General features: G+C 45.4%; 1 protein-coding gene across 1 annotated transcript in view; it reads left to right on the top strand.

The window, feature by feature from the left end:
- Positions 1-11,774: 11,774 nt before the first annotated feature.
- Positions 11,775-18,554, top strand: part of PHACTR4 (phosphatase and actin regulator 4) — a 22,446-nt gene continuing 15,666 nt past the window's right edge. The window contains exon 1 of the mRNA XM_009704420.1: positions 11,775-11,820. Coding sequence (XP_009702722.1) covers positions 11,775-11,820 — 46 coding nt within the window. The remainder of the gene's footprint in view (positions 11,821-18,554) is intronic.

Genomic DNA, 18,554 nt, shown 5'->3' with positions numbered 1-18,554 from the left:
AGGGCTCGGCGGGGACCCCTCTCCCGCACCGAGGTGCTGCCCGCCATGGCCTCACCCCTGAGGAGCAGGGAATTGGGTGCCCGCAGCCCCTGCCTGGGCACTTCCCTGCTTCCAGCTGCGTTTCTGTAGGGCACCCCCAGGGCCCTGGGGTTCCCTCTCTTTTACTTTTTTCGTTTTTTTTGAGGAGAAAAAGAAAGAAACCATGAAGGTGCAGCCAGGCAGTGGCCGTGGATGTTGACTTTCACAGGCAGCGACTCGGCAGCATGCTGCAATTTGCATCAGGTTAGGGGCAAAAATAATAAGGGTGACCTAATTGGTGTAGCGTGTCCAAACAATAAGCCTCCCCCTGCGCTCGAAAAGGTGGAATTTAATATCTTCCCGTGCTCCGTATAAGAACCCTGTAGGAAAAACACGGCCTGGTTGCCGTGGTTCTCCCCAGCCCTCTCCCGCGGGCTAGGAAAGGGCTCTGTGTACTGTTTGCTTTGTGTGTTTTCTCTTTACTTCCCCAGCACGGCTGCAGTAAGGGACTCATTTCCAAGGCTCGGCGAACAGTGAGTCATGGCTTGGCAAGGAAAATAACTCCTGAAGACTCAGCGGTGATCCTTGCTGGATGGATCTGCTGGTAGCTCTGTTCTCGAAGGGTGAATCAACACTCTCCCCCCAACTCAGGAAGGTGGAGTTAGGCAGATGTCTGAGGCCGACCCTTGATCATTGAGAGGACTATAACCAGCCTCTGCGATGATTTTTGTTGAAATTCAACTGAAACGTTGAAAAAGCTACCTCTTCCGCCAGCCCTTTGATCTTAACATTAAATCTTGGAGACGTTAGTGGTGATTAGGAAAGTAAACATCGTCCCTTCCTGGAGGGAAGGCAGAAGTTTGTTCTGCTCAAGTATTGTGCCTCGCAGGGGTTAAGTTACATTTTGCTTTGGGGAGGAAAGGAAAATCGCTCAAAGTAATTAACTTAAGATGCTGACGCTAATGAATGGGCTTTCAAAGCTGGGGCTGGTGGGGGGGTTGATGGGAATTCCCTGTTGAATCAGTGACATTAGGGCCTTAGGAGTGATTCTGCAATTATTAGGCTGAAATGATGTTGAACATGAAGTTAATCCTGTTATCTCTCAAATATTGAGCAAACTGCTTGCTCTGGATAACTCTGTAATGGGATTATACTAGACAGTCTGGCACCCTTGACACTCCCTATCTGTTCAGGGCTTTTTCTTATTTTCTTGTTCAGGATAAAGTATTGATCAGGCTTCCTAGAGTTAATTTTGGGAGATGGTGTCTGGGGCACTGTTTTCCAGCGGTGCTGGATTTAAAGAAATTTTTTTAAAAATGAGTTTCATAATGAGCACCCTGTTGCCTTATGAAGCTGTTCGTTCCTCCACAGCAAAGATCCCTTGAGCCCATCCCTAAATAAATGTTTAGGCAAAGAACTGAAGAACAAGGACAAGTATAAAAGGAGACTTCCCTTCGTCATACCTTCCTGGCATCAAGAATCTGCAGTTGAGTGAGTTCCTGTGCTGGAGATGGTTCCCAGGCTGTCATATTTGCAGGTTTTAATCAGTTCTGGTTTGAAAGCCTGATTTTGCATCTATGATAGCCTGTAGCAATTGTTCTAAATAAAAGGAACTGGTGGGATTTTTGAAAGGATGATCTTGAGTTTGTTTTTAAGCAGTCTGATAAATTATAAGGTAGCCAATGTCAGGAAAACACAAGAGCCAAAATCGTCATTCTGGGAGGAGAGAGAAAAGCCCTAATGCACTTTCAGTTGCTCACCGATGTTCATTATAGATAGGATTGCTTTCTTGTTGGGCTCACAGACATCCCAAGTTTTAGTGGCCTGACTTTTATGCAGGCTTTGTTATGAGCTGGAACAACGACGTTGTTGCTGCCAGGTCAAGTTATGTCCTCCGTTGCAGCACGGCAAAACGTAGTGACTTACAGTTCTGCAGTTCAGGACAGAAATCAGACTACCACGTATCGTGCGAGAGGTGAAGACCTACACCCTGGTGAGAATTAGAATTTGAGTTTCAAAGTCAGGGAAGACCTTTTTTCTCTACTCTGTAGCCAGAGGCTCAATTAACAATAAAACAGACCTCTTTCAGCATCACTAGAGTATAGAAGTGATTTCTACAACACCCATTAAATGAGCAGATGTTTTTGTGCTAAACCAGAGATTTCCATAAATATGGGAAAGTTCCATTAAAGGGTCAGTCAGCTTTTAGTTTCCAAGCTTTGATTTTTATTTTTTTTTAAGGCTGATCTGTATCTTGTTAAGAACTGCAGATTTTTTGGTGAGGTTTTACTTTTTTTTTTTTCCCCCCCTACTCCCTTGACAAAAGTGAGAATTGCTTTGGAAGCTCCGAGGAGCTCCCTTACAGCAGAAATGGGCTTCAGCATTACTAATGGCTTGTGCGTCCCAGTAGTGTCAAAGGCGGCAGTGAGGAGATGTGGGCTGGCGTAGCCAAGGGGCCACCTAAGGTTTTGGACCAGCTGGCCTTTCAGTTTAAGTGCCTAGGGGCCAGCTAGCCCTGCTGTTGATAAGGTAATGGATTTAGGTGGTGTCATTGTAGCCTGTAATTTCAGGGACCTCAGGGGAAGCCCTGGGACGGCATTCTTACAGCAAGGGAGCTAGCACCTTCTGCAAGCTTTTTTTAGATGGGAATCCAGCACAAGAACAAACTCCCTATTTGAAACTTAAAGTGTGTGGAGAAATAGTTTAATGTTTATGTTTACACACCCTAAATTTTGTGCACCGATTCAAATGCTTGCTCTAATGCATCCTTGCTATAACTAGTGCCTGAAGAACATCCTTACTAGAGCTATGGTTTTCAGCTTTTCATTTGTGCACCTTTGAATATTGTCTGATAGGAGATGCAGACCCCTGCGAAGTGAGTTAATCCACATGTACCTGGCTTTCTCAGTGGCTTTTCTTTGGACCCCTTAAAGATCATTCTTGTTCATTTTTCCTGCAAGCTGAAAAGGCCTGAACTTGAGTTTTGGTGCTGCTCAGTCTTGCGTGCTATGGATCTTGAGGCAGACACTCTGGTGGATGCTATCATGGGGACTTTGTACTGATGCTTGCCTGTAAGATCTTTCTCCCTAATCAGCAACGTTGACCTCTTTGAGCATTGGAAAGCGTGCGTTGTAACCTCATGGAGCCATGGGATGTAGCATGGACCTCTGTGGCTGCCTAATCTCTGCCACGTGATTCTTTTGATCCGAACCCCTATCTCAAGGTGTTTAACGTAGGTGTGAGTTTTACAAAGGCTGCCATGGGCAGGAGCAAGGTGAATCACGCTGGTCTGTCTAGCCCACTGACTTGAGGGTTATCCGCATTGCAAGTGAAGGTAGGACTACAGCTCACATAAGCCTTCCTGGGTTGGCTGTAAGCTTGTTAGCTTACATACTTGAAATAGTAGTGTGCTGTATGCTCTTATGCTGCAAAATTTGTCTGAGATGAGAAGGTGAGTAAATATTTGAGTAGCTCACCCTTGTAGAGCTCGTGGCTGTTACAAGCAGGCAGCTGTTGGCGTTTGAGCTGGCTGCTTCAAAGCCAGTCCTGATGGACTGCAGTGGTCGTGCTAGGCTACAGTCAAACCTCTTACTTGGCAGAAACAGTCCTGTTTCAATTTAACCACGTCAAATTTAACCAGCTCAGAGGCTGTCTGCAGCCCCACGTGCAACCATGCCAAGTGTGAGTAGACAGGAGTGTTATTTGGTAGTCTCACAAAGGGTTTTCAGCTGCTCTTTTGGTATGGTGCTACTTGCTCCTAAGCAAGGTCGCTGCTGGTGCTCTACAAATGCAGGAGCAAGGGAATGAGGTGATGAAATTATGTGAAATGAGGATTCTGGGAATGTGTGAAGGGTTGTATCTGCAAGAGGGGGAGCAACTGTGGGAGAAACAGCTGCTTACAAGGTTACGATTAGCTGTACCTTCTGAACTGTTGGTGTTATCTCATCTCTTGACATTTCCTTTAATTATATGAAATGTCCTTGACACTGTAAACAATTGCTGTGGCATTGTCTCTGTGGCTTGTGTGAGTCAATGTGGTGCGTAAACAGCGTTTGGTTTTTGGGGACCCGATCTGTGTATGTCTTGGGACGTATGCTACCTCTTTGCAATTGTCACGTCTGCTTTTTGTGCTTTGTCCTTAGTGCTCGTGTCTGCCACCGTCTTGTTTTCACAAGAGCTCTTGATGCTGGCAGAAAACAGAGGAGCATCAGGGCAGGGGCTGGGATTTCAGGAGGAGCCTAAGGGCAGTTAGGTAGGGTGCTCTCATTTTGCTTTTTCAGCTCCTTCGGGCCTCTATAATTTCTCTCCCCAGCGAGCCGGTTCAAAAGGGGTAAGGAAGGGGATGATTCACAACACAAACCTAAGCATTCCTTTAATCACGCTAGCAGCAGTCTTTTACTTGGCATGTTTCAATCCTAAGCCTTGTTGCTCCTTGGAGACACCTTGGTGGTTGAGCAATAGTAAATATTTGGAGAATTGAGGTTGAGGTTCACTCACTGTCTTGCTGATGGCTCTTGTCTGGGTGTGAACCATGGTCTGGATGTGCCACTGTTTAGGGTGGTCCATGGTAGATCTATGAAATGTATTTGGCTAGATGAACTTCCTGAGTGTTATCTTGTTCCTTAAATAGAGAATAAAGCTTGTATCAACATGAATCACAAAGTTGATAAACTGGAATGGTTCCTCTTGGAGTTGTAGTCTTGTATTGGGCAAATATTTATCGACATTGTTTCAAAAGGCATATTTGTGCAATAGAAAGGAGGTCAAACCTGTAATTACCTGTTAGATTCACGCTGGTAGAAATGACTTGTAAAAGCACAGTATGTGTAAAAGGAAGCTTTTAAACCTGATGTTTGTGTGTGAATCTAAAGTTGTGGTTTGAAATTTCAAATTTTATGAGAGTTTTCAGTTGCATGGGTGCAAAAAGTGTTTTTCTTGCTGAATTTAAGTGCCTTAAGCCAAACGTATCTGCTGTTTCTTTTAATTTCTCAACTGTGGCAGGGAATTTGGGTTTCTCTTCCAAACGTATCTGCTCGAGATGATCAGGAGCTGAGATTGTGTGCCAAACTTGCCTTGCATTTTAATAAGGAGCTTCTGGCCTAGTCAATAATTAAAGCAGAGCAGGTGCCGTGGGGAAGTTGGGTGTTCCCCAAAAGCCAAACCAAGGCGCTTTTGTAAGTCTCCCTGGGCAGAGCCAAGTGAGTGAAGGATGATAGGGTGCCCTGGCACTGGCTGGCTTTGTGCAGTAATTTGGAAAAAATGTAACTTCAGACTGAAGAACTCTAGGTGTTGAAGGATAATTTGGCTTATTGGTGCAGTGTGCCTGGAATGAGCCCTCGGGGGTAACAGAGGAAATACTGAAATGTTTTGCTGCAGTTTCATCTTCGGATGTGAAGAGCAAGCGCGCTTGCTGAAATTTTTGTGAAATCTTAAAAAGAGGAAACAAAACTTTTACGGAGAAATCTTGCTGCCTTTCTTTTCAGCTAGCATGTGGGCAGAGAAACTTTCAGTTTCAGACGTAGTTTGCCATCTTGAAGGATTAGAGGTAGCAAGAGAAATTTGGGGTCATGAGTCTTTTAATGAATCAGAGCAGGGATAGTAGCTGTAGACCTTGACCTATACATTGCAGACTAGCTTCTAGAGTTAAATATAGTGCTACCTCTGAGGGTTAATCTCAATTTGATCTTATTTTAGAGGTTTAATTTTTACTGCTGTTCTTGCTGTTAATTTGCAATCTCCAGTGTAGTGCTTAACAGAGTTTGTCCCATCAGTTTTATAGGTGGCATAGCTAGACTTCGCCAAAGGACTCGGTTATTTTGAATAACCTCTGTATAAAGCTATAAAGTCTTGTGTGAGTTAGGTTTGTCCAGCAATAAGGTAGTTAACACAGAGGATGTGATGGTCTAGCATGTCTGTATTGCAGCCGCTCGCTTAGAAAGAGCACTGTATACTTGTGCTGTGCCAATCCTAAAAGGATGTGTTGGGTAGTGGTTTGAAAGGAGAGGAATATTTTTTTTGATTTGTGCTGAAGCTCTGTTAGTTTTGTCGTTCTTTATCTCCAGTGTTTTGCAATGGGAGGCCTTAGGTGATGTTAGTTTATAGGTTCTTCTCTGAGTATCTTTAGTTTTTGCTGCAGGAGAGGGTTAAACAAGAGTTAAGCTAAATGCCATACCGATTTCTTCCTTAAACAATGGAATAATTAATGTAATCTTCTTCTCTGTGTTTTTACTTAATGTGTTCCTAATAATATAGCTGGAAGTGGCAGATGGGTATCCTGCCTCCGAGTGCTTCACTGTTGGGAATATGCTGATGCTTTGCTGATGCCTGATGCTTTGCTGGAATGTATCCTATATCTGTGCTTCCTTTGGCTTCTGACCAGTGTTTCTTTTAATGCTGCTTCAAGGTGCTCCAAAAAGTAGTTTGTCAACTTTGGAGGTTCCCTTGCCTCAAGATGACACAGTCATGAATCACTGCAGTGATCAAGTTAGCCAAGATGTGACTGAATCTTTAATTTTGTCAGGATTACATTCCTTAGCATTCCCTCACTAGTAAACAAGAAAATATTTAGCATATGTTGTAATTATAGTGAATGGTGAGGAGGCATTGAAGATGATACGTTTTCAGTACTGGCTCAAAATGTGGCCTTGTTGAAAGTTGCACTTCCTCTGCTGGAAAACAGGACTAGGGGATATTTTGGCCCTAAGCTCCTCTTGGCCTCAAGACCTACTACGCAATTTTCTTTAGCCCGGTCCTTGTGACAATTAAGAGATTCCTTGTGTTCCAGCCACTCACTGCGATCACGAGGCTTTCCAGGAGTGTGTCCTCGGCTTTATTTTGCCTTCCTCAATGTGACACTGAACGTGCTGTCAGTCAGCTTGTTGGCAGAGGCTGCTGCTGAGCCCAGAGCAATGCTCTTCCTCCAGCTGTGCTCTGTCCCGGTCAACATCTGGGCTGCTGTAGGACATGGGTTGGTGGCCTTCCCCACCACCAGCACATACATGGTGGCACCAAGACAGTCCCTGGTGTGCCAGATCTGCTGCCCTTTCCTTTCTGAGATTAAGCAGCTGCTATTGCTGGGCTGACTAATTGGTGGGGACAAGGGGACTGGAATGCTCTGGGAAATAGGAGTTTCCCTCTTGGAAATGTCACAGGAAACATGGAGGAAATCATGTGGTTTAGGAGCGGTTACCTTACTTTTCTGTGTCATCTGAATCAGCGCCCTTTCGTCAAAGTATACAGAACCTAAACAATGTGATGCCAGCTGGCTTATAAATAAACCATTTTCCATTTCCACACCAGGTATCAGGCTGACTTCTAATACCATGTGAGGAGAAAGGAAGAGTGTCACGTTGTGTTGGCTTGTGACCTTTCAGATTGACTGCCTGGCTTCCTACCCGCTTGCTTCCCCTTGGTCTGCTGTCATAGTTAATAACTCTTCCACATGCTCCATGTCGGAGCACAGCCCAGAAATGGTCGTCTTTGTAGGTAGACGGATCTGTTACGTACATACAATACTTTTCTTTTTTTTCCCCATGTTCTCCTTGTTCTACCAAAGCAGCTGAGGATTGCTAACAAACAGACTGTGATGCAACGCATCCAGAGTTGTGGTGCTGCCACTTGTTCTCCCTGCCAACCCTCCTGGTAAGATGGTGCCATGGGCCAGTGTTAGTATTTCAGGTGGGTGCATCTCCAGCAAGGAAAGCACCTTAAACATCCTGTAGCTCCTGTTGACTCTGGCTGATGGGCTCTCTCTAAAGGAAAACGCCCAGTATCACTGGTTTTAAATAAGTCAGCTCCGTCTGCATGGATGGGATAATGCAAGAGTCCTTTTTAATGTTCCTGTGGCTGAATCATGGAACATAAATGTCTGAGTCACTGCAGATGAATGTGGTGTTTCATGTTGGTGTGAAATGAAATGTGAACAACAGTGTCTTTAATAAAGGAGCTAATACTTGTGCTCATTATGGGTTTCATTAGATTTTAAAGTGAAACAATGCAGAAGAGTTCCTTTTACAATGTATATAAACAGACTATTAACATGTGAATGCCAGGTTTTTAATGGGATGCTGGTCTGGATGGAGAGGAAATGAAACTTCAGAGGAGAGCGTTAGTACCCCGCTTCTTGGGCATTTACTGCCCATAACCAGTTGTCTGGTTTCGTTTTAGCCATCTGACTCTCCTGAAGACCTGTAAAATTTCCATGTAACTGGGCTTTCTTGGTTACTACATGTTTAGAAGAAAACGTTGAAAGGACTATCAGCTGTATCCCTTTTTGCTTTCCTGTAGAAAGCTCCTTGCTGTTCCGAGCTCTTCCTTGTCATAAAGGTCTTCACGTGTCCCCACGGAATAAACGCTTTGCTCTGGTTTCTTCTGGTTGCTGCGCAGCTAAGTCAGATGGCCCTTCTGCATTATTATGGGAAATTTGGACATTTGTTACTTGTTCTTGCTTGAAATGTGGATTTTCCTTTATCCTAGATGCCCCCTTGCACGGGGCTGAGGTTTTGTCTCGCTGCTGTTGGTAAAGCTGAAGCAACCCTAGTAGATGGGGTGCTGAACCCCGAGTGTTGGTGCTCTGTGCTCTTCATGTGCTGCTAACAGGGCACTTGGGGAGGTTGCTTTGTCCTGTATTGTTCCCCAGCTGTGAAACAAAGCACGATGGACACAAAGGGTTATTTAAGTGTGCAGTAAGAAGGGCTGCTCTTAGGCTCTGTCCTTGAGCTAGAGTTGAGATGGGAATGTCTTGGGGTTTTTTGTTGTTTTTTTTTTTGCGTTGTGTCTGCTGGTGCAGAATTTGCACCTCTCTTTCCAGAGATGGAACTGAAGGATGGACTGGCAGGTTTTTCTGACCAGGAGTCCACCTTGAAAGAACGATGTTGGTGTTACTTTTGGCTTGGATTTCTGCTGTTCTCTGTGTTTTCTCAACCCTCTTCTGGTGGGGTTTTTGTTCTTTCTACCCCAAAGAGAAAAGGATTGTGGCTGATACTCCTAAAGGGTGTTTGAAGTTCAAAACCAATTGCAATTTGAAATACAGATTTGTATCTCTTCGCTCCTAGGGCACCGCAGCCCTGCGTTTCAGAAAGAAGTATTCATGCTTCTGGTACAAACTTGATTACAAGTGCCGTTGTCAAATAGTCTTGTCATTCTCTTTGTGATGGTTCGTAAGGCCTGATCAACGATACAGAAATGTGAAAGAGCTTTATTGCATGATGGTGTTTTCACAGCCTGGTGAGTTCCGGTGCGGCACCAGAGCCTGATAACTGTTGTGTGTGCTCTTGGGCTGCAGCTGCCGTGAATGGAAATGTATTCGTTTAAATCTTTCATTGAAATTTAAGCTACGTGTTTCATGTTTTACTAATGTAGAAATAAGGGGTCAGGCATATGATTGTGCTGCTGTGCTTTAACAACCTACCACGTGTCATCTGTTCTGCAGCAGAGCTTTGTGCGCTCTTAATTCACAGCAAATGCAATATAAAATGCAATGGCTTTGATCTCCTTGGAAGTCAGGCAAGTCTAGATGCAGTGTTTAGCGTTCTGCAGCGTTCCCAGATGGAGGAATATTTTTTCCGGACCTCCTTCCAAGCTGGACAGCTGATTTACAGACTTGGAGAAGTCTTCCAGCCTCTATCTCTGAACTTTGTGGGTCTCTGCCAGATGGCAGCATATTTAAATGGCTTTAAAATGGCTTTTTCTTTGTTTCAAAGCAAAGAGTCTTAAATGAGGTGGAGCATGCCTATGAATCGGCATGTTAATTGCCCACAATGAAAATCAAAACTAGTTGGAAGACTGATCGCTGTGGCTGACCAGACAGAAACGCAGGCTCCTCTTCTGAGCACAGAGATGGCTGGTGGTGGGAGGCTGAGAAGAGCAATGCTTTCAGGAACGTCCATGTGTTCTGTGTGAGGGAGGAAAGTGCTATTTGCTCCTCCACCCCCGTGTGTCTGCTGATCCCTTGCTCCTCCACCTGCTCCCGCTGCTGAGCTCTTGCTGTCCATGGAGACATGGTCATCTGCTCGGCAGGCAGGGCTTAAGGATGAGCGGGGTGCTGGAGTAGGTGGAGAAAGTGCAGAGGTGTCCGGCTTCCTCCTCTGTTTTTACAGCTGTGCTTCGGAAGAGAGGAATGGATTTGCAAGTTGTCCGATGGCATGTCTAGTATGTTAGTGGAGGAACCAAGAGCATCGACGTCTTCCAGGTGTGTTTGTGGCTTAGGTGGAGTTTTATTAGATTTCAGAACTACCCCCTTCCTTTTTCTGGGGTGTGTTGGCTGCAAAACCGCATCCTGCTGCAATGTGCGGTTGTGAACGGCGATGCTGTGAAGCGGGCGTTTGCTTTGGGTCTCTGTTCTCAGTAATGTGTGCAGCATTGATTGTTCCCAGCTGCACCAGCCCAAATTGACAATCTTGGATTTTGTTGTTTCCCAGAATAGAAGATTTTTACTACTGGGACTGCTGCAGTAGCGAGCTTGTCCTGAACTCTTCCTGGCTGCCTGAGTAATATTCAGCAATATTGAAGTACTGCGGCTACCGGCTTGACAAGGACAGGGACCTTGAGGGCTGCAGCAAATCTTGGTGTGTTTAAAACTGCTTTTTCCTACAGCTCTTCCCATGGTGGGGGAGAGCAAACCTGGATGTGTGTCCGATGGGTTCAGGTTCCTGATTAGTCACTGGTATGATGCTGCAGCAAATTCCTGTATGTTTTTGAAAATTTGCTTTTCCTTTTCCCCTGAGTTTAAGCTTCTGGATGTTTAAAGGTTTTCCCATTCCTCTCTATTACGGTGTACAGGGGTTGGAAATGATCTCTAGTTCACTGAAGTCCTAACATAAATTTTGATGAAAAATTAATCCAAGTGGGACGTATTTAAACTCTGGAGATCTTTGTTATTGTGGTGCAAATGTTGAAGGGGATGTTTGTTACTTTAACCATCAAGATGTGACACATGAATAAAAAATAAAAAATAAATACTTTCCATGTTAAATTTAAATTTTCCTTTGTTAAATTTAAATTAAATGAGAAGATGCTCTCTCTGCTTCTGCCTTCTTCCTGGTAACTTCAGTGCAGAGAGCAATTGCTATGAAATTGTATTTTTATTACATGTCTGACTAGATGCATATCAGCTCAGGTACTCTTTTTGAAATTCCCTTTACTCTCAGGATAGCACAGCTCCTACAACAGTTAGAGTACCTTGCTTTCTCATTCATGACCACCTTGGTTTGTATTTTGCAAGCTCAGGTACACTATTACCCCCTTGATCCTGTTTGGGAGGTGAAACTCCTCTGTGTATTGGCATGCATGGCTTCTCCAAGCCCTTCCTTGAGCAGAACACACCGGTCTCCCTCTCTCCTTGCTCCCAGCTTTTCTGTCTTCTTGCTAAACTTGATGCAAGGAAGGAGCGAGGGGTGTTGATGATTTGGATTATGCAGCTAAGTGGCTGGAGCATGGCTGGCTGTCTCCTCCCCTTCCTGAGCTTCGGCCTTAGCCATTTTTTTTTTCCTGCGTGAAGGGAGCTGGCACCGACGGACGCCTATTTATGAGAATCAAGTACCCAGCCATGGGGTACAGGGAGAACAGGACCTGTGGTGAACCATCGGACACCCGTGCCGTTGCCTGAGATTTAGCAGCTGCCTCGCTCGCCAGGCTCTTTCCTAGTCCGGTGTGGATTTATCATTTTTAAGGACTAAAGTGCTCTCTCAGGGTAGACTTTTTTTTTCCTTCTCTCCCCCTCCCGCCTCCTCCCAGAGAGCTGCTTAGAAAAGAATCTAATGGGGCAGCCGCACTTCTCGAGACCGGTAAATCCAGCTGCTTTTGGTGAGTAATGGAGGGCAAGGGAGAGACGGAGGAAACTTTGGGGCTGCGGCAGGGCAGGATTGCAGGTGAAACGGAGGAGTTGGGAGGAGTGGAATGTGGGGCTTGTGTAACCTGCGCCTGGCTCTGGAGCTGGGAAGAGAAACCAGAGAAATAACTCCATTTCCTTCCTTTCTCTTACTCATGTCACATGCAATTGCTGTGCAACATGTTCTGCTGATCTTTGGACAGGCTCCGAGCCGCTGTTTTTAGGGAAAGGCAGTGTTGCATGGCCAGGTTCAGGGACACTGCCTTTGCGAAGTGCTTGGACAGCGGTAAAATTCACCTGAGTGCGGTAGGAGTCAGCCCTGATAGTTTGCCCGGACCAAAGCTGCCGAGAATTGCCTTCTCGTGCATAATATCACGCGGCTTTTTGGGGCAGCTGTAGCAGTTTTGGGGGGAGAAGGGGCTTGGCAGTCATCTTCCTGCTTGTTTTCTCTCTACTCTGGGAGGTATCTGAGTAACTGGCAGGCTGTTAGTAAACACAACCTTGCTTTAAGTCCTGGAAGTCGCATTTCTTCCAGAACCCTGTGTGTCGGTCAGTGTTATTTCCAGGTCTCTGTCTTAGGTGCTGTTCCCAGCGCTGGGATGGCGATGCACTGACTATAAGAGGAAACTTTCACATCATACTGTTTCCTTTTATCTCGTATTGACTTGCTGTCAGCTGCCTGGGCTGAGTCGCTTACTCTCATCTGTAAAGTGGAATGATCTGATTTTTAGAGAAACGCTTGACATTTGCACGTGGAGAGCTCCCTGAGACACAGATTATTTTTTTCATTCTTTTTCACTTTTATGACTTTGAACCTACCAAGTATTTTTAGGGCTCGGATTAAACCAGTGATTCTCTCTTCCCCACCCCCAGTTCACTCCAGCTAGTCTTGTTCGAGAGCTGCTAAAAATAAATGATATTGAGAGAATGGAAGGGAGAAGTAAAACTTCAGTCATCATCATACTGTTGATGGAGATTAACAGCATCTTCTCCTTGGATTTATGCACGGTTGGAAGCTGACCTGTTCAGTCTTGGTCTCTTTCTCTCATCCAGCACCAGAGATAGTGGTAATTTTCAGGGGAGTGGGCTCCCTTGATGTAATGACATTGTCCTTTGCCAGAGACTGGAGGCTGGCAGACCTGGTGTTTCCTCAACTGACCATTTACTATCTGAAGTCTTTTTTTTTTTTTTCATGGCATGGCTTGCATAGCTCCTACTGAATAAATTGTGAATTTGAAGAGATGGTTCTTGCGTTACCTGTGGCGGGATGCTGTTGAAAAGAAAAGTCTTGTGAAGATTATGGTGATTAGAAATGTACAAAAGACAGGGAAGCCCAGGGCTGGGACTATTCAGAGGCTGTTTTGTGACCGCTTCTTTTATTGCTTTAAGGTCAGGATTCACATCTTCCCTGGACCATTCAGGAAATGCGTGTGAAATCTTTAAAGCTGTTATAGGAAGCTTAGAAACATTTACCTAAAGTCATTTTTTGACACTTTAACAGCATTTCCCTCAAAAGAGTCTTTGTTTGTTTTTTGAGTTATAGCTGTTTGCTTGTAAGCTTTCTGGATTCTTAACTGCTCTGCCCGGTACAACAAAGCTGAAGACGAGGGAGTGGAATTATTCTCCAGCCTGTGCATCCACGCTGTTTTGGCAACGGGAGGGTTTGTTGCAGTCCCACAGCGTTAGCCAGCGAGGATCCTGCGCAGGCTAGGTGTTGCGAGGCGGTGGGTCCTGCTGTAGCCTTGGGTCCGGGCTCTACTGCAAAACATGCTCCTGAAATCATGTTAGGTGTGTAATGAGCAGCCACATTCTCAGCAAAAGTTCCTGATGTACCTTCTGGGCTTGTGTGATAGCAGAACTTCAGGGGTGTGTGCAACTTAGGAAGATAAAGGTGATTAAACAGAAGTGTTTGGAGTTGCTGCTGTGGCATTGAAGTGCTTAATTTGTCTAAGTGCTTTTTTAGCTCTCAGCTAAGCGTTTACACTCTCTCTTGCTGTAGCACAGTCTCGCTGCTGCAGTTCTGTCTGGATGTGAGCCTTGAGGCTATGACTGAGACAGAAATGCCCAGTGAGCTCCTTATGAACAGAAACTTGTGGGATTTGTGGAAATTCTATAGCAACTACTACGATAAGAGATGGATCAGGTTCTGGGTGAACTGTAGTTTGCAGATGGAAAGAATCTGGCTGAAGCTCATGATTTACACGCTATGCAAGTCTGGTTACAAAGCAAAACACTGATGCTTTCTCATTTCCTTTGTGAGGATGTCTCTTAACGAAGATAGAATTTAGCAGATCTTACATCTCTGAAGAGGACGGGGGCAAAGAGCCTGTTGTAGTGCAGGCAGTGGTGAGATGCATCTTCTTTTGCAGTTAGTCTGCTCCACCAACTCTTGGATGTCTGCAGAGATATTTCGGGGAGAAAAGCAGCATGTTCACAGTCTTTTCCTAACAGCTTCAGTCTGCAGACCTGTCCTGGAGCTCACTGACCCTTCATCCTTAAAGGATTGTGCCATTTTCTTCATGAACACTGGAAATCAGTAGTTTCCCCCCCAGGCATAGAGCAATATATTATGAATTGTCAGCATCTGGCATGCAATTCTTTGATTTCTTCACAGCCTTCAGTCTTGCTTTGTTAGGGTCTCTAACTTGGATCTTGAAGTGATTTTTAGCTTATGTAATGGTGTGCCAGTTAAAAACAAAGTAAAACCTCTCCATAGCCATGCTGGCTTTTGATGGTGTGTGGCCCAAGTTAAAATGGTTTAAAAATTCACCAGGACTAATTCTGCAATGACCTACATTACATGCAGCTTGGTTCGAATTTTTTTTTAATACTGTGCATCAGAGGTGCCGCTATCTCATGTACTGTTGCAGGTATCTTCCCCATGAGAAATCACAGAATGGTTTGGTTGGAAGGGACCTTAAAGCCCACCTTGTTCCAACCCCCCTGCCATGGACAGGGACACCTTCCACCAGACCAGGTTTCTCACAGCCCCATCCAACCTGACCTTGAACACTTCCAGGGATGGGGCAGCCACAGCTTCTCTGGGAATCCTGTGCCGCTGCCTCACCACTCTCACTGGGAAGGATTTCTTCCATCTATCTAACATCTAAGATGATCCTTAAAGAAAGGAACGCGTTTTGTTTGTTCATGTTGGTACCTGAAGTCTCTGCTGTGCATCTTTCTAGGCTGGTAGGGCATTGCTATACAAAAGGGTATTCTGGGGCTTGATCTCTGAAGATGGGGCTTAAAGCTATTTGCTCATGTAATGGCTTTTCCTTCCTTGGACCACGGTGTGACCATTAAACCATTACATTTATATGTTGGTATTTCCGAAAGGTCAGGTAGATAGCTGCTTGCTGTTGAGTGTCCTGTGTGCATGGCAATAATGTGAACACGTGTGGTATTTTTAATTGACCTTACGGATCCTGGCTCTGCTGGTTTGACCTATTGCGAGTAGTGGTAGAAGTGAAAGCTCTACCATCTTTAACAGGAATGGCAGCCCCAGTCTGACAAAAGCTTTGGGAGCAGATGACGGATACAGCACCGCAGTCACTTGCTGATGAGCTTGGAGACCAACTGCGAGTCTCCAACTTCTTCCCCTGAAATGGTTTCTCTTCTCTTGGGAAAAAAAACCAACACCATGACCACGGTACCTCAACGCCACTCATGTTCTTGCACAACACTTTGCACCTAATGCAAGGTGCAGTGAGAGAAGAGCTTTTTTTCCTGCCTGCGTTTTAACTGCAAGACTCGAGTGTAAATGTGTGTAGCAGTCTGCAGGGGAGGGTTTGGAAGACCAGCTGGCCAGGCATACTGATGGAGAATTGCATCTCTAGCTGCTTGGCACTGCTGGAGCTTTCTGCCGCCTTGTGTCTCCAGACTGTGCCAATTTTGTGATGTTTCCCTAGACTATTTCAGTCTAAACATTTTGGCTTAACACAAATCTGCTGTTTAAACAGCTCAAATTCACCTGCTTGTTTTGATGGAATAGGATCAGGATATGTTAAATGTTTCAGAGAGAAGATCTGGAATGGCGGCAGGCTCTGGTAGGGAAGGTGGGAGATGGCAGCCAGCGCACAAGTCTGTCCCCGGACCAGTGGGTCTGTCCGAGCCATGGCAGGTTGAGTGCTCCAGGCCACCTTCTCGAGGAGAAGCAACCGTGCTTGCCTGGGGCAATGTGCTGAAGTTGCAGTAGATGTTTTATTCTGGAGTTTTTCTCAACTAGGGCGGTGTTGCTGGGCAGTGCGTTAGGCATGGTGTGCTGGTGTCGGGGTGGGCTCTGTGGGGCTCTCCCTGCTTCGGGGTTGCTTTTCTGAAGTGGGTCCTTCATGTAGTCCTTGCAGAAAGGTTAAACAAGGTTGTGCTTTGGCATGGGGGCACATTAGGGACCTGCTTATTGGAAAGCTGTTGACCTTTTAATGAGGACTCCCCTGGGTTCACCCATATGACCTCATTTAACCTTTTTCATAAATTTTAAATGAATTTTACAGCCTGGGACCACTGTGAAGGTGAGGCTGGTCTCTTGGACACAGACTTGCCATGCAGGTAAACAGCCGTGGTGCTGAGCAAGGGCCGGGTTGGGCAAGGGCATCAGCTGCCTGACACTTCTCACCCTTTGCTTAAAGTCCAGTTTGTCTTTTTTGCCCCATTTCTTTCCCCGAGCACTGCGCTGTGGTTCCTTAGCGGTTTCCCAGTGCATGACTCGGATAAGGAGGGGGTTTCTGCCTTGCATTGCAAAGTGGCTTAGGGACCCTCCTGTTCCTTGTAGAGCAGAGCAGGAAGAGGCACAGAGAATCCACCTTGCCAAGGCTCCCTTCCCAGTGAAGGCAGCTTGGGTGAGAAATGTCCTCTCCGCACCATTTCATGGAGATTTGAGCTGGAAATGGGCTGTGAATGGAAGGGAAGGCCCTTCTCTGGGGGAGTATGAGCACTATCTAATGTGAACAATCGCTGAACAATAAGGTTATTTAAAATACAGATCAGTAAAGCACACCTACAGCTGCTGATCCACCCGCTAATTAGCTGTAAATGTAATTCATAATTGCATCACAACAGACTGCTCTAAATGTCTGTGTCTGCGTGATGATTATGGATGTTAAAAGGTAGAGTGCTGTGGAAGGGCATTACAAGCTCTCCTGTGAGCAGCCTGTGCTGCAGAACTGGACAGAATTAATCCCATTTTGTAGCAGGGAGGGAAATTGCTTTCGTGGCATCAGTATTGCCCAGTGGGCCGTAGTGGTCTTGGGTTGTTCACACCATTTAGTAATGTGTATCGAGTTTTATTCTACACAGAGCAAAAGCGACGGTGAAAATGATTTGGACTGTGGTTTTGTGCTATGAAGGGGTATATGGTATGCTTGTCTCCTCGTCTTGTGTGGCTGTTTTTAGACACGGAACTGATGATAAAACAGCAAAAATAAGTGTTTTCCTGTTGGGCAGGACTTGATGCACAGCACCAGCCTACAAGCAGTTGATAGCACGGTAGAGAAGCAAGAACAGAGTTATTTGATATTGATGCTGAATATCATTGTGAAACCTAGCTTTTGTATTAACCTGCATGATTGCAATTAATGGCAGTGAGGCACCCGGTGTAAAACTCCACCCCGAGATGGTATTTGATTTGACAGCCAGACCTGGACTGCAGAAGCTGCTGAAAGAGGTTCTTCCACCAGGAGTAAAACTGTGCATGTGGGCTCTTCCCTGCCCTCCCTGCTTTTAGCTGCTCCTGCTTTGGGAATATCGTGTATCTTCCACAGTTTCGGCTCATCCTTTCATGTCTGCTGTTCCTCCGTAGCTGCTCGGAGATGACTGTGGTGGGGGAATGCTTGTCGTTCTCCCTCTAATTGGAAATGGAGACATCACAGCTTGCCGAGGTCTCTGTTCATTAATCTGTGGACTTGATGGTTGAGTTTATTTTTAATAACTTATTTTGCTTAGTGTAGCACTCTGACACCTTGGGTGGCAGACAGCACATAAGTTACATTCCTAAGAGCATTTCAGGGAAGGGGTATGTATCAAGTGAACTTGGTATGACTGCCTTCAGCGCTGTTACTGCGCCTTGGAAAGATGAGGAAAATGCCTTTGCACAGCGCTTGGGATCCAAAATCAGTTCACAGCTTGTGCCTGGCAAGCGGTCTTGCCTGCCTGTTAAACTTTGGGAATTGTCTATTGAACAAAGTGAACGCTGCTTTTTAAAATTACATGTACCACTCCAGGGCTAACGTTCTGGTCTCTGAAGAAAGTGCCTCTAAACATCCAGACAATTTCTCTTGGGTTTCTGGGAGCTTGAAATGACGGTTTTTTTGTCCCCACTTCCACCCACCCTCCATCCAGGCAGAAAAAAAAAATCACAAAATAGAGCCAGAGAAAGTCACGGATCGGTGCTGACATCTTGTATGTTACTTTCCACCCAATTTCTCTCCTGTTATGAAGCCAGACTTTTTAAAGAAGTGGCTCAGAGGGTGAAGTGATCTTGCTTTTTCAAATAAATGTTGGCTGGTGTCAGCTTTTCAATGGTTCTGAGTGAGCTTTCTGTTGGGGGGCTGATTCAAAAAAAAACCAAAACCAACCTACAACCAAACAGAAAAACCTCATCAACCACCCCGTGAAAATCTGGAGTCCCACAAGAGAGGAGAGAAACCTGTACGGAGCTGGAAGGGTCATTCCTTTTAGGTAAAGTCTGCAATGGACACAATTAGCATTGAAACAC

The sequence above is a fragment of the Cariama cristata genome, unplaced genomic scaffold (assembly GCF_000690535.1).
Source record: "Cariama cristata isolate BGI_N322 unplaced genomic scaffold, ASM69053v1 scaffold20687, whole genome shotgun sequence".
Lineage (NCBI taxonomy): Eukaryota > Metazoa > Chordata > Aves > Cariamiformes > Cariamidae > Cariama > Cariama cristata.
This window is presented reverse-complemented; position numbering and strand designations above follow the sequence as displayed.